General features: G+C 36.8%; 2 protein-coding genes across 3 annotated transcripts; one reads left to right on the top strand and one right to left on the bottom strand.

Annotated features, from left to right (window-relative positions):
* Positions 1-765: 765 nt before the first annotated feature.
* LOC137745717 (zinc finger CCCH domain-containing protein 11) lies at positions 766-4,354 on the bottom strand. Its single transcript, XM_068485716.2, has 8 exons — positions 3,926-4,354; positions 2,850-2,934; positions 2,608-2,748; positions 2,413-2,504; positions 2,074-2,262; positions 1,821-1,951; positions 1,538-1,640; positions 766-1,242 (listed from the first exon to the last, which is right to left on the bottom strand). Exons 1-8 carry the CDS (start codon positions 4,094-4,096, stop codon positions 1,075-1,077), a joined length of 1,080 nt encoding a protein of 359 aa, XP_068341817.2. The 5' UTR covers positions 4,097-4,354; the 3' UTR covers positions 766-1,074.
* Positions 4,355-9,836: 5,482 nt separating this feature from the next.
* On the top strand, positions 9,837-15,291 carry LOC137744860 (Tetratricopeptide repeat (TPR)-like superfamily protein). Of its 2 annotated transcripts, XM_068484666.2 has the most exons (13): positions 9,837-10,636; positions 11,027-11,114; positions 11,301-11,505; positions 12,084-12,191; positions 12,369-12,533; positions 12,679-12,961; positions 13,058-13,242; positions 13,425-13,490; positions 13,629-13,709; positions 14,031-14,128; positions 14,195-14,405; positions 14,554-14,614; positions 14,774-15,291. In XM_068484666.2, the coding sequence occupies exons 1-13, from the start codon at positions 10,075-10,077 to the stop codon at positions 15,115-15,117; spliced, it is 2,457 nt and encodes an 818-aa protein (XP_068340767.2). In that variant the 5' UTR covers positions 9,837-10,074; the 3' UTR covers positions 15,118-15,291. The 2 variants fall into 2 exon arrangements, with proteins under 2 accessions (XP_068340767.2, XP_088537267.1); XM_088681141.1 differs by having other exon boundaries at positions 14,031-14,405.
* Positions 15,292-15,357: the final 66 nt, after the last annotated feature.

Below are 15,357 nucleotides of genomic sequence, written 5' to 3'. Positions count from 1 at the left end.
AAATTTCACTCATCAAGATAGAAAATAGGTTTATCCTATTAGTGCCTATTAGTGCCTGTCATTATACACTGTCTAGACGCACCACGCTTAGTTATATAGGGGTGTATGGTTCGATACAAGTCACAAATGTACTTAATTTCCCGCTGAAAAATTGTGACAACAATCTACGATAGAGATAGAACTTCATACCACAAGTAAGTTGGGTTAATATCGGGCCTGATCTAATCAATCTATGCTGAATTTGAGTGATTAAGTTGAGATATTATTAATGATAGAATGAATGCGTAAGAAGTTAAGAAGTACAAGTTAGACATATTTTTATGGCGTCATGCTTGCTTATGCACGGCCTAAGTCAAGATGTCCTCGCTAGTGTACAATTGCTTATGCACTTAATACTAATCTTGTTGATAGTTAGTTTTGCAAGCTGAGTTGCCCCCCACCTCTTGATGTAACATGCTGGGCTTTGAAGGAACACTACAGTAAAAAAATGTATGGTTGGTTCCCTCAATGGTAATTGACCCTTTTATGTTAGGCAGTTTTATTTGGATTTATATGTCCTTTTATGAGGGATGTCTCTATCTTGATGTACCGTGCTAGGCTTCGATGGAACACTAAGTGAGAAATGCACGTTGGTTCCCTTAATGGTTATTGAACATCCTTTTATGTTAGTCAGGGGCATTTGGATTTATAGGTCCCTATGTTGGTCACTTTATAGGCATTGTAGCCCACACCGCATGCTGTTTGCTCCAAATCACAAGAGAAACATTGGTTACATTCTTCACCACTGGTAACTAGCATAAATGGAAAGGAGAGACATTACTTGCGTTTTACGGTGCTCAGGTAAATTACAATACAACGATTATTTCCGTGTCCTTCTCAAGGGACAATCAGCTATAGAGAAGGCAATATATTACAATGATCCCCAAAGATGGTACGAGCACTCACGGGTGAACGTTTTAAGCTTTTGGAAAACATCCGTGAGAGGTCGCCATCATTGAGGGGGCCATGAGCTTACGGATAGTAAGATGAATGCAACTTAAAGAAGTATGCAGACTTCAGCTTGACTCTCTTGGACTAAGCACGAGCACCCGGTTCTTGAATTGTTACCTTCGCTAAGCTTGCTTCCAACTCGTTCAACTCATCTATGTCCATTTCGTCGTCATCATTGAAATTGGTAACTTCAGCATCACCGCCAGCTGTTGTTGGGTTGCTTGGTCCATGTCCATTAGAGCTTTCAATGGCCTGAATTTAGGCCGAAGAAAAGTTGAGTGAAACAATTAACACATAGTCCATTCAATTCTGTACTAGTCAATATTAGCATCCTACAGATTAACCAGACCCCGCACTGGCATCTACAGTCAACTATGCAAGAACAATAATCATAAGCTTTAGCAGGCATAAGCACTTCTATCTCATAACACCGGCCTCCGGTGCAATAAAATAGAGAGTTTTTATATGGCAAATATAAAAGGGTGACAGCTAATAAGTGAAAGTACCCTTCTGTTCATCGCCAAGAAAATTAAAAAACAGAACTAACCTTCTTTTCGGAAACTGCAGGTTCTTGCTCTCTTTGGTAATTCCCGTGTGCCTCGGCATCATCCACAAATAAGCTAGAATCTGACAAAAATAGTTCACGGCCACTGCAAGAGCGAAGAGAATAACACAATTAGTAAATGTTAGCAACTTCAATTCACATGGTCATTTCCTCCATTCTAAAATGAGAATGTTAATAGTCGTATCCATTTTCTTTTTCATTTACTCTTCGTCCTCCAAAAGGGTGGGGGTGAACATATATTGGAGAAAGTGGAAAGAAAAGACACCTCATGCGGTCATTCTTAGCCCGCTCTGCCATTTGCACAGCCAAGCCAGCATCTCTTTCTGCGATCTTTTTCTTCCTCCATTGCATGAACAACTCAGGAGTCATAGGAGTTGAAGTTGTCAATTTAGCACGCTAAAAGCAAAAGGCAAATGTTTGGTGAGGTTACATATCAGGAAACGATAGAAATGAAACTCAAGGCATTTAGATCCTCAAATTGGAAATGCTATAATTTGATGTAAAGACTCGTCAAATACCTGATTTTCAATCTCCTCTTCAATGGGTATCTTTTCACTCTCTTCCTCTAACAGAGCCTTCATCTGAGACTTCAAAACATATCCTGGGGGAAGAGCATGCCTGTAAATGCAATTTTTACCGCCATTGGGACATACCCAAAACCAACCATATTGTTTCTTCTCCACTGCTTCTAAAAAGTATTTACAGACCTGCAAATATATTCCGAACAACAAAGGAAAGATCATTCTGAAGTCTACCAAGCACATCCATAGTTCGAACCATCTATATTAAATAAGCATGTAAGAAGTTGAGAACTAGAATGCATATTGTACGAAAAGCCTCAGAGAGAGAAAACTTACAATATCAGTTGGTTTGTTCTGCTTGTACTCATTTTTTTTTGACTCCACCACCTTCTCCAAAGTTTCTTGATCCCAGCCCTCCATTGTTTCTTCTATAAAAGATATAACAGCAAACTTAGAACAACATCAACCACAAAAATACCCAAAATTGTGGACAATCGGCATCATACTGAAGCTAAAAATTCTATATGGTACCATTATCACGCTTATCACTGTAAATGTCAATCTTTTCTCCCTTCCTCTGAACATTCAAATCATGTGAGAACTTGCACTTGAAACCTTTTGCGCACTGCCCTGCCTTATAGAACTCACATAGTATAGACTTGGGATCAACACCTAAACACATATCAAATATTATATCATATCGAAGTTTCGACTGTATATAGACATAAAAAACTTCAACCAACAGGGCAGTAAAACAGAAATTAATCACTTACCAACTGGTACTTTCGGTTGACTAATAGCAACCTTAAATAATTCATTCAGCTCCTTGTCCTTGGCCTTCTCTTCCTCCTTCTTCTTCTGTTATATGAATCATTTTAGTTACTATAAAAGAAGCTCCATATGAAGCCAAACAGATAACCACTTGAAAAAAGCCAAAGTCTTAGTTGACATTGGATTCAAACTTCCATGTATTCCACAGTTATGGTGTGATAACCTTTCTGCTATATCTCCGGCTAAAACCCCTCTCTTTCGTGCTAGAACTAAGCATGTTGAAATAGATTATCATTATATTAGAGAGAAGGTTTTAGCTAAAGAGGTTTCAGTTCACTTTGTCTGCACACAGGACCAGACTGCAGACATTTGTTCCAAAGCATTATCCAAGCACAGATTTCTGCTTCTTCGCGACAAACTCTCTCTTCGAGTGCCTCAGATCAGTTTGAGGGGGGCTATTAAGGCTAATATTGTAAATGTATCTGTAAAGGATGATACTTAGAGTTTGTTACGTTTGTTACTAAGTTCGTTAGCTTTGGTTAGAATAGGTGAGCTATGATTAAAAATGTGTGATATTATTTCAGTTGAGAAATGAAATGATAATTTCCTAAAAAGTCTCAAACTCAAAAGAACTAGCATGAAACGGGAATGTCAAGATGGATACGTCCCAAACCAATCATGTGAAGCATAACACGTTGTCGTGTTATTGGTGACGGTGGGGTCCTGGAGTGTTGGTAAGTCCTTCTCCTCAAACTCATCTACGTGAAATTAAAAATTTTCCATGACCATACAAATTCTAAATTTTATTTCCTAGTCTTTTGACAATTCTTTGGTTTTTCAGAAGACGATATTCTAAACTATTTTATGCACACGAGTAGCATTCAAACAGGGGTGAAAGGGCTGATAACTTGTCTTGGCCCAACTAGACTAACCACGTCTGCAATGTTTATTCTAATCTAAGTTGGGTGCAACAAATCGAAATTTCTCACTTTTTTTTCCTAAAAAATTTAAGTTAATCAATCAACCGATCAATCAATGATTAACCAAAGAAACTTAAAAAAATGAAGAAAAATGGGACCTTAACGGCAGTCTTGGAAGGATCGGCTTTCGGCTCGACGGATTGCTTGAGGCTCTGAACATACTTCTGCACGTTCTTGCTCTTGTTCTTGTTCTTGAGCCCGAAGGTCTTGTCCTCTACGATCTTCTGCTTCTTCGCCAAATCGGCCTTCGATTGCTGCTTCGGCGGCATCCCTTATCGGCATCAAAAGCTTCCGATTTCCGAAATTTCGGACGATTTCCGGATTGGTTTTGATCTTCCGTCCGAGTTTCCGAAATGATGCGCTGCCAACCGTCTGGTAATCTGGATAAGGAATATGAACGGGACGGGACACTCCAGAAGCTTGACGTCTATGTGGATTTCCTGATTTGCCCCTGCAAATACGCGACGTGGCGGATTGTTGTGGGGCTGGTTGGTCTTATTACCCTCGTAATTCTCCCATTCTTGGCCACAATTGGCGGCGCGTACAAGGCATTTTTATTTTTAATTTTAACATTCACTATTATCTTTTTTTATGGGAATTGAACTTAATCTCCCACTTACAAGTGGAAAATTGAAATTTCCACAGAATTTTTCTTGCAGTGGAAAATTGGGATTGTGCCTGAAATTCCATTTTTCTCAAAAGCACGGTTGTGGCTATTAAATTCCATTTTTCCCAGAAGCACAGCAAGTTCAAAATCCAAATGTACATTTGAGTTCCTTCGTGAACCAGTTTCAAGTTTGCAATATTTTTAAAGTTTTTGTATGTAATGTTGAATGCACCTCATATTAAAATTTAATATTAAGTAGCTTAAGTAATCTACCATGCAATGACAATTTCACATTTGTCATTGTTTTTATTATTCAAAGACATTGGTAATTATTTAAGCATGCTTTTGTTTTCCATACCACCCAATTTCATAGGAGGCCAACCCAGTAATGCCCTTTTCGTTCTTATTCATCTTCTGGGGTTTACTTTTGATCTGTTAGGTTCCTCCCAGCTACCATTTTTTAGCAGAAATCCTTTTTTGTTAGCAAAAGGCTTAAAGAGACAGAGAAAAGGAGATTGGCTGTGATGATCCAATGGAATTCAAGCTTAACATACCAGATTGTAGACTTCTCTTTTTAGAGAATGTTAGGGTTTTAATCCTAGGTCAATTTAATTTATAAAAATTGAAAATGAATATTATAAGATTTGAAGAATGTGGGATGTATGTGGAAAGTATTAGGTGTATGAGAATGTGGGGTGTAAAGGTCTTATAAGAAAGTATGAGGTGTATTAAGATAATTTTTTAATTGAAAACGTAAATATGAAATATATTAAGTATGTGAGATGTTAATAGAGTAAGTCTATTTTTAAAAGATGTAGATAAGTAAATTCGAAATTGGTTCACGGAGGAACTCATGTCCTTCCCCGCCAATCTTCTTCTTCAGCTATCCATTTTTAAAGTTGAAAACTCGGTCGTGCAACCCAACAAAAATCCAGTAATTACTATGCCGATCGCCAGTCCCGTAGGAAATGGAGGTGGCGATGCGGAGGGAGAGAGAAGCCAAGAGGGAGGGCGCGGATAAATGTTGGGAATTGGGAATTTTCTTTTTAGTTTTTAGTTTTTTTAATTTTAATTATTGAATAGTTTAGTGGTACAATTTGATCGAAATAGCCGCTGCATTTTTGCCATATGATGCCACATCAGCAAGTTTAACGGAATAAATGGAAAATCTTCAAAGTAGGGCAAAAATTGAGTTTTTAGAGTGTAAGCGGTGATATTTTTGATTTATGAGAAAATGGGATTAAGTTCAATTTCTAGGGTATTTCTTTTATATGATGGTTTAGTTGTGTTTTTTTTCATTTATAAATGAGAGGTCAAATGTTCGAATGATGACGAGTTAAACTTAGCTAAATTATTATGTTTCTCCTCCTCTGAACTCAAGTTTGAATTCAGCTAGTCTCTCGTAATTTAAATAATTTAGAGCTGAACATCAGCGTAATTCATCTTGTTATGAGATTTGAACCTTTAAAACATTTTTTTAACAATGCAGCATAATTTCCCGATCTAAAATTCAATCATTTAGAATGTTTATATCTAGTTCAACTATTATTTTCATGGAAACTAAATACAGTCAAACTTACGAGCAATGATTTTCATTCTAAACTCTTAAATGTTTGTGGAATATGTTGGAAAAATGCTAAAAGCCAAAACCACGGGAGTGGTGTAATAAAAAAACCGATCCTAAACCGTGGCATCGTAACCATTCCCGAACCCGACCATGAACTGAACGACTTAGTGGCGAAATCAAGATTTGTCGAAGGGAGAGGTGAAATTCGAAAGAGTGTAAGGTCCAATCGAAGTAGTTGCTTTCACATTGAAGAGTGCAAAATTTTGATTTAATATTCATAGCAGAAAATAGTCTTTCTACCAAGGCGGTTGTAAGCAATAATACTAAAGCCAATGTAAGAAGCTTATATTGGCTAGGATTAGAAAACATGTTAAACGCTAGTCAAACAGCGGACTAGAACCTAGCAGCTAGGTGCCTAGGCGAGATCTAGGCAGGAGCCTAGATGGATTTAAATTAGGGAATCTTAACAAAATACTTATGGTATTGTTCACTTTTAATGTTAAAGACATTTTTACTCTAAAAAGTCACTCATAGTACTATTCACTTACAACATATTTTTCTTCTTTTGTTTAAAACTCAAAATTTTCAAGCATTTTTCATTAGTTTTCCTATTATTTTTGAAACATGAAACAAGTCCTCAAAGTCACATCAAAAAGTCATTGAAAGTAGTGATGCTGGGAAAAAAAAAAAAAACCATACAAGTTTGAGTATGAAATAACCTCCTCCATATTGTATTAGCAACATTAAGGTGATTTTAGTATTGAAAGTCTTATTCCATGTGGAAAAAGTAACAAAATGCAACGTTTCATTTGAAAGGAATGCTGAAACGACACCGTCCGATACAAGATTTTTTTACAACAACTTTTCTTTTCTATTATTCTTCCTCGCGTAGGAGTTGCCCTCCTCTGCGACAAGTAGCTCACCGACACCATGGCTCTTTATGTGGATTTTTGACGACCGAAGGGGCGGATTCCTTGCTCTGCATGTGAATTTTTGACGACCGGATGGGCGGCCACCCCTTCTTACCTTGTTGTGGCTTTGCCACTGGACATAGCACAATCGTCAAGACTCCACCTGTAATGTTTCTTTTGTTGTAGGTTTTTTCATTGTTGAATTAATGACTGTTATAACTGATTCTCACCTCGATTCTGACCAATCAAATCATTGGAAAAGAAGGTAACTAGTCTCGAATTTTATACTAATTCAAAAAACACATTTCTCACATACAAGAATCATCCAAAAAAACTAAATTGATGGAAAATAGATTTAGTAAAACAATAACGTATGGAGCTTGCATTCTGTACCTTAAAATATATTTTAGTTTACTCAAATATCTTAATGATTGTTTGAAAAAAAAAAATTCAATGTTTGGAGGAGAAAAGAAGAAGAAGGCATCTTAAAAATCTGCAGGCAATTGTAAAAATAATATATACACAAAAAGCATGAGTTTTTACCATAAAATAACGGTCAAGAAGTTCATGAACATTTCATTTCATAGAAATAGGAATGCTATGACTTAAAATCATTTTTTAAAGGCATTTCATTTTATTTTTTTTTGGTTTTGATTAAGGAGTTTGATTAGCTTTTAACATTCTAAAAACGAAAAATTCAGTTATGAAAAATGGGACAATGATGAGGCAGTTTATTCTAATGTGGGCATAATTTTTTATTTTTTTAACATAATATATAATTACTTTTTGTTCTCATATTGTAAATAGTGTGTGTTAAAAGTAAGGGTAAAAGAAGAAAAACAGAGATATGATTGTCATTTTGAGAAAGAGTTTGACGATGCCTCTTTTCTTAATAATAGTCTGATTAAGGGAGCGTAGTTCAAAACCATTACATTACTTTAGAACGGAAAGTTTTCAATCCTAAACGTATTGATAGAAATCTAACACCCTATCCATTAGGACGAATACTTAGTAACATTTTCGCATCATAGAACTCACACAGATGCATATATCATGTATAGTACACCCAAATGATTTAATTTACTGTGCGAGTTATTTAGTCGAACAATTGGCGGGCATGTCATTATGCCTAAATTTTTCGACAACTTCCAAGGCTTGATGACGAGGCTTGTTGAGCATCAGTGCCCAAGGCCTACCAAAATTTTCCAAAGAGGCATTTCAACAAATAATTTGTGGGGAGTTTCAAGACCCATACCAGATGGCCGTAGAGTCCTCCGGCGACCCTTGCCCCATGTTTCTCAACTTTCATAGGATCCCAGGGAACCCCTGCATTCGCCCATGCAACCAACAAAAGACACATAGTGGTTGCTTTTAAAAATTCTTAACTCCGAGCTCCTCACCTCTAAAACAAGAAAAAATTGAACAATGCTATTCATACCACATGATGTGGCAAAAGATTGTAACGCCACATTATTTAGTGATTTTATTCCATTTAATGTTGATTTATATCTCATTGGATGCCAATGCTAATTCATGGATATGGTCATTTTAGAAGGCTAAAACGGCTTTAGCCCCTAACCCCTTCCCTCTGACCAGTGATACATGCTCACCTCAAGTTCTCATTTTGAGGAATTGTGAAGACCAACTCTATATCAGCCGTACGATTTTATTCAATAACATCTAACGGCTCATATTCTACGATTTTATTCAATAATATCTAACGGTTTATATTCTTTTACAACCTATTTACAGCCATTTCTAAGTTCGATCAGCCGACGTTTATTTTACCTTCACGGAAAAAATAAAAACATGTAAGAATTCCTTGACAACGTCGTTCATTTCTCCGGATTTGGCTTATAAACCTAATCCCAACAAAAAAAAAAAAAAAATCTTATGCTCTTCGTTTAATCAGCCACCACTGAACTTCCTTCCCAATTTCGTTTATTAAAATGTATTTAATAGGTCATGTTTTCAAATACAGAAGTACTGCAAAGAAACCCCAGATGATCAAAATAAAATAAAATAAAGAAAAGAAAATCAAATAAGCCCTACAATTCTTGTGTTATGCAATTTAGGACAATATTTTTTTTTTTGTCAAAGAGTAGATATTATTAAATTCGAATTTAAATATTTACATCAGACGTCATAACATGAAACAACCATTCTGGCTCATAAAAATCACAAACATGGACAAAATTTTGAAAAAAGGAAAATTGTAATCAATTAAAGATTGAGGAAATATTTGTGAATCAAACAAAATAAAAAAGAAAATTATTATCTTGCAAACCTTGTAATACAAGACGTGCAAGGACATTGACAAAGAAGCAATCGAAGAGATTTGCAAGGACAAGAGAAGAACGGGTTTCCACAAAACCGGCGGATTAAATTAAGAGGGGTGTGAATAAAATGTTTTAATTTGTGAAAGAATTTGAGCCGCTAAATCCTACTAAATAAATTTCTATGGTTGAGATAAGTTGGTTCTAACTGGTCCTCGAATTAAGGACCTTAGATGAGCATCACTGTCCTTCTCACACATAGACATGCTTTGATCAAGTTAAATGGTTTGAATAGAGTTCATTTTAGGATAGACTTTTGTTAAGTTGCAAGTTCGTTATTCACGATAATAGAAAATAAGATCTTTTACAAAAAAGCTACTCGTAATTAAGTATCAAAATCGCTCATAAAAGTCAAGCATAAAAATATCTTACAAAGTCCAAATGATTAAATGTTTCAAATATGAGAAAATTTTCAGTATTTTTAGAATACGGTCTGATGTACCATGTGTCATAATATATGCGGAGGAAAACTCAATTTTTTTTATCTCCACTTATATTATGACACGTGATGTAATAGCACAAAAACATGGTTCTGTAACATAGAAAAATTTCTCTTCAAATAGATACCAAAACACAGTCTGATAACCATTTTGCTAATAACATACGAATAACAGGTGGTGTAACAGAGCGTCCTCCATAGCTCTTTGAAGAAACCGTTTCAAAGTTGATAAAATTTCCCACGAAAATACCGGCCTTTCAAATCCAATCCTCAACAACCCATATAAAAACCCCAAACATCTCACACCCAAAAACTTAATAAATAAATAAAAAAAAATATTAGAAACATACACAAAGTAACACAACGGTTTGTATTGCTGTGAGAGGGATGAGAGAGTTCATAATCCTCAGCTACTTCTCTTCTTCTTCTTCCACCATTGCCACTCTTCCGAATCCCCATGCCGCCAACAACCACCACTCCACCAGACCTTACAAAGACAACACCAACAAACCCTTATCCCTCCCTCCCTCCAAATCCTCCCCTCCAATCTCCACCCTCCATTCCCGCCCCCCTCCCCTCTCCGCCGTCCGCTGGGACTCCAACAAAACCCACCTCTGCTACTTCGCCGACCTCGCCTCAAAACTCGCCCGGGATGGAAGGCTCCAGGATTTCGCCATGATTGTCGAAAGCGTCGTGCTTTCGGGCGTCAGGGGATCAGAGTTCACGGCGGCGCTCAGGGTTGAGCTGGTGGCGAAGGGCATTTCGGGGTTTTTGAAAGAGGGGAAGGTGGGGGGCGTTGTTGATGTGCTGAGTAAGGTTGATGAGCTCGGGGTTCCGCCGTTGAAGCTGTTTGATGGGTACGCTATGGAGTTGCTGGGGAGACAGTGTCGCCGGCTTTTGAAATGTAGGCAAGTGCAGGAACTTGTTGAGCTCATGGAGATTCTTCAAGGTAATTTTCACATTATTTCTTGATTAATTTGTTTATTTTATTGAAGTATAAACCTGCATTGGTTTTATAATGAACCCAGTCATGGTTTTATGTTCAAAGATTTCAAATTGTTAGAGAAATGGTTAAGTATCCAACTTTTGAAATTCATTGGCATATAATACTTTTGAAGTGTAATTGGTAATGTGTTTGGTTGCTTCTAAATGCTGGATTTAGAAAAAGGGCGGTCGAAATGTTGAAATTCTTGTCATGAGTTAGTGTAATGTGAATGGGAAGGGAAGAATCAATGTTTCGTGAGAATTTCAGTCTTCGGAGAATGAGCATGAGCATATGATGAGCCATGGTTGAGAACATGAGACTGTTTGGATTGGTAACAGATAATACTTGGTTCAGGTTTTCATTTCCCGATCAAAGAACTGCTGGAGCCATATGAAGTTATCAAAGTTTGTGTTGATAAACGCTGCCCGAAATTGGCAATAAGGTATAATTGGCTGTTCTCTTATGAGTCGGTCCGAGGGTTTCGCGTATGTCTTCTGCATTGCTCATACATTTTCTTTTAGCAAGTTTAGATTAGAAAGACTTCATACTCTTTCCAAGGATGTGAAATTTTGCTTGTTTTTCAATAGCACTTATTTCTTCATTATGCTTTGGTCATTACATTTTGCAGGTATGCTTGTATTTTTCCACATGCGCATATTTTATTCTGCAACATTATAAATGAATTTGGAAAGAGAAGGGCGTTGGAGTCTGCTTTGACAGCATATGAAGCATCCAAGGAAAACCTGAGTGGTTCTAATATGTATGTCTATCGCACAATAATTGATGTATGTGGCCTCTGCAAAGACTACATGAAATCTAGGTACATCTATGAGGTATATACTGCCGTGATTGCCTTCGTTATTTGGAACTGTTTTGCTTGGTTGGAACTGTTTAACTCTTTTTATTCCATAACTCAAAACTGATTTTTCCCTTTAATATCTATGTTTTCCTTATGAGCTGTGGTGTGGTGGTATGTGCCAGCTGGGACATTTTCCTTCAATTCTTTCAGCATTTGTATTTCATGTGAAACTATTTAGTATCAATTTTTCTTTACTTGGTCCTTTTTTCTTGAGAAAATTGATGGTTTAATTAGCACCTTGAATCTTGATAATGTTTGCTATTATTTTGTTTTCTTTAATAACAAGAAGAGAAAGGAACAGAGACAAGGATGGAAGAGTGGATGAAGATCGAAGGGAGAATAAACAAAAATAAATATTAAAAATTACTGAATTGCTTTTAGTTTTTATTTTAAAATGTAGTTTTTGTATACTTTTATCTGTTTTCTCTTCATCATCATCTCATTCAAAACATAACCATATTTGCCAAACGAATCCTTGTACATGTCTATAACATTAATGCAGTCAGTGAGATTACAAATCAGGATCTTCATCCCCGTGATTTTTTTCTGCAGGACTTGCTCAAACAGAAGGTCACTCCGAATATTTATGTTTTCAACAGTCTCATGAATGTGAACGCACATGATTTGACCTACACATTCCATGTTTACAGGAATATGAAGGTAATGCTGTCTGTCTCTCTTTCATACGCACACAGCGCGGACATCTACTATTTTTCTTTCAATGTTACTCAATACAGAAATTGTTCTTCTGGTTTGTATTTGACAATGTTATGTAATAAATAATTGGTTTCTTGTGAATTAAGCTACAATTATCTAAATCTATTATTCTCTATCCAGAATCTTGGCGTCAGAGCAGATATGGCATGTTATAATATCCTCTTAAAGATATGTTGTCTTGCTGGGCGAGTTGATTTGGCACAGGATATTTACAGAGAAGTACAGCATTTGGAATCAACGGGAGTGTTGAAGTTGGATGTCTTCACGTACAGCACTATTGTAAAGGTAAATATTAATTTGCTTATGAGATATTATTTTCTTACTGTTGATAGTAATATGCACAAGTACACGAATACTATTTTGCTTAGTATCAATGGATTTTCCATAGAGAGGCGTTTACGATCTCCATAACTAATGACCAATCGTTTAGGTCTTTTCAGATGCAAAATTGTGGCACATGGCTCTAAAAGTCAAAGAAGACATGCTATCTGCAGGTGTAACGCCTAATACAGTTACATGGTCGTCATTGATCAGTGCCTGTGCAAATGCAGGTCTTGTTGAGAAGGCAATTCAATTGTTTGAAGAGATGCTTCTGGCTGGCTCTGAACCTAATTCGCAGTGTTTTAACATCCTTCTACATGCTTGCGTCGAGGCTTGCCAGTACGATAGGGCTTTTCGGCTTTTCCAGTCTTTGAAGAGCAAAAACTACAAAGGTATAGCAGTTTGCGTGGAGCATATAGTTATCTACATTGCATCATCATGAGTATGGTTTTCCACCTCTAATTTGATTTCACCTGAACTTTCTAAAGGGCTTTCTTTCAAACCCACAACTACGACGTACAATACTATGATGAAGGCCTGTGGTACTGACTACTACCATGCACAAGCACTAATGGATGAGATGAGAACAATAGGTCTTTATCCTAATCAAATAAGCTGGTCGATTTTGGCTGATATCTGCGGAAGCTCAGGAAATGTCAAGGGTGCTTTGCAGGTAATAGATAAATTAATTTGATTAACTTAATTATTTTATAGTTCTTTCTGCGTCATTGTCAAAAATTTCCTTTTAATTAGAAGCAAAACTCAAGGCAAAATATTTCATTGTCAGTGTACAAAGTCACGATGAAACAAAATAAGTCAGGGACACGAATATAACAAATTTTTGGTTCAGTGCAGATTTTGACAAATATGCGTGCAGGTGGGATGAAACCTGATGTTGTTGCATATACAACAGCTATTAAGGTTTGAAGCTTTCCCTGTCTCACGATTTATCTTGTTTATAACCACTATTCTTCCTACATGTGCTTAATTAATTAGATGCAAAATTGCATTTTTTTTTTCCACCCTAAATGTTGATGCATCATGTGCTTTGGTTCATAGGTCTGTGTGGAAAGTGGAAATTTGGAGCTAGCATTGTCGCTGTTTGCAGAAATGAAAAAATATCAGATACGCCCAAATTTTGTGAGTACCAAGAACATTTCCAATCATATATCCTAACACATTCTGAGGAAAGTTTTCGTACAAATGAGCATGATTTACAAATAATTTCATTGGTGTACTTTTGGATTTCCCTTTACCATGTTATGTTCGACTCGTCCTGCCATAAGGATGGAACTGCTCCGACGTATGAAACATAGTTGCCAAAGTCATTTTTTTGCTTTATTTTATACAATACAAGAAATTCCATACATGTCTTGACATCATTCTGCGTATAATTCTAATGACAATGCAAACAAAATGATCACAAGTCCACCGTGTAAATCCTTGGCACTTTTTTTCCAGGTGACATATAATACAATTCTGAGGGCTCGTAGTAGATACGGTTCTGTGAGCGAAGTGCAACAATGCCTGGCTATATACCGGGACATGCGGAATGCGGGGTATACCAGCACATGTTTGGGTTGTCATGAACAAGTACATTTTGCTAATTATGATTTATTTTGCAGTTACAAATCTAATGATCGTTTCCTAGAGCAACTGATTGAGGAGTGGTGTGAAGGAGTTATACAGGACAGCAATGCCAAACAAGGAGAGTTCAGTTCCCACGACAAAACTGACATAGGGAGACCTGGAAGTCTGCTGCTTGAAAAAGTTGCAGAACACTTGCAAAAGCGTACTGCCGAAACCTTAGCAGTTGACCTTCAAGGACTGACAAAGGTATTCTCATGTACCAGCCAATTTATATTCTTCGCAATCTCGGTGAACATGTTATTATGTGATTTCGTTTGTGCATTTTTTTAAGTAGGATTCATTTCTTTGTTCCCATGCTAATACGTTCTTAAATTGCTGCAATAATTGTTGACAGGTTGAAGCTCGGATTGTTCTTCTTGCAGTTCTACGAATGATCAAAGAGAACTACAGCTCAGGTATGAAAGGATTGGGCATTCATTTATTCTTTCTGATTTTGGATAGGGTAAAAATCAGTCTTGAACTACATTAGCGAATGAGAAATGGAAGAAGAAACGTAGGATCCAGAGTTTCGAACTTTCAGCATGCTGATGCTAAGACTTGTTTATGATTTGCAGGGCATTCAGTAAAAGAAGACATGCTGATTGTTGTAGGAGTCCACGATGGTGATGGAGGCTCAACTACACAGAATTTAGAGGTGAAAGATGCAATAACGAAACTTCTGCGGGATGAATTGGGGCTCAAGGTTCTTGCAACAGGACCTAAAACGGGACTTGATACGACAATAGAACCGGAGAACATTACTGATTCAGATCAAGAGTCAGAAGAGATGACAAGTAGGACCGAATTAACGACTGACTTGATATATTCCACCAGACGACCCGTTGCACTGGAAAGGCTAAAGGTAACCAGGGGATCGTTGCTACAGTGGCTGCGGAAAAGAAGTGCCCCTAGAAGGTGAATAATTATTCTTTTTTACTTGTACATGTTACTAAAACAACCAATAATTATTCTTTTTTACTTGTGTATACTGGTACCGCTGAATAAGCCTGTATTGTACTGGTATCACATGTAAATTATACACAACGGGCAGATGTAATCCGCAGAAGCCATGAAATAAGCTTTTTATCCTTCATTCCGTTATATTCCTTTAGTTTTCTTCGTGTCCTTGAACTAAAGAAATCTTGTTGACTAATAAGAG

Source organism: Pyrus communis, chromosome 12, assembly GCF_041283825.1.
Source record: "Pyrus communis isolate YQ-2024b chromosome 12, ASM4128382v1, whole genome shotgun sequence".
Lineage (NCBI taxonomy): Eukaryota > Viridiplantae > Streptophyta > Magnoliopsida > Rosales > Rosaceae > Pyrus > Pyrus communis.
This window is presented reverse-complemented; position numbering and strand designations above follow the sequence as displayed.

Coding starts and splice junctions, on each gene's coding strand:
- LOC137745717 (XM_068485716.2), bottom strand. CDS start 4,096: ATGCCGCCGAAGCAGCAATCGAAGGCCGATTTGGCGAAGAAGCAGAAG. Junction 2,935..3,925: donor CTTCCAAGACTGCCGTTAAG/GTCCCATTTTTC, acceptor TTCATATAACAG/AAGAAGAAGGAGGAAGAGAA. Junction 2,749..2,849: donor TCAACCGAAAGTACCAGTTG/GTAAGTGATTAA, acceptor ATATGTGTTTAG/GTGTTGATCCCAAGTCTATA.
- LOC137744860 (XM_088681141.1), top strand. CDS start 10,075: ATGAGAGAGTTCATAATCCTCAGCTACTTCTCTTCTTCTTCTTCCACC. Junction 12,534..12,678: donor CGTACAGCACTATTGTAAAG/GTAAATATTAAT, acceptor CCAATCGTTTAG/GTCTTTTCAGATGCAAAATT. Junction 14,406..14,553: donor ACCTTCAAGGACTGACAAAG/GTATTCTCATGT, acceptor AATTGTTGACAG/GTTGAAGCTCGGATTGTTCT.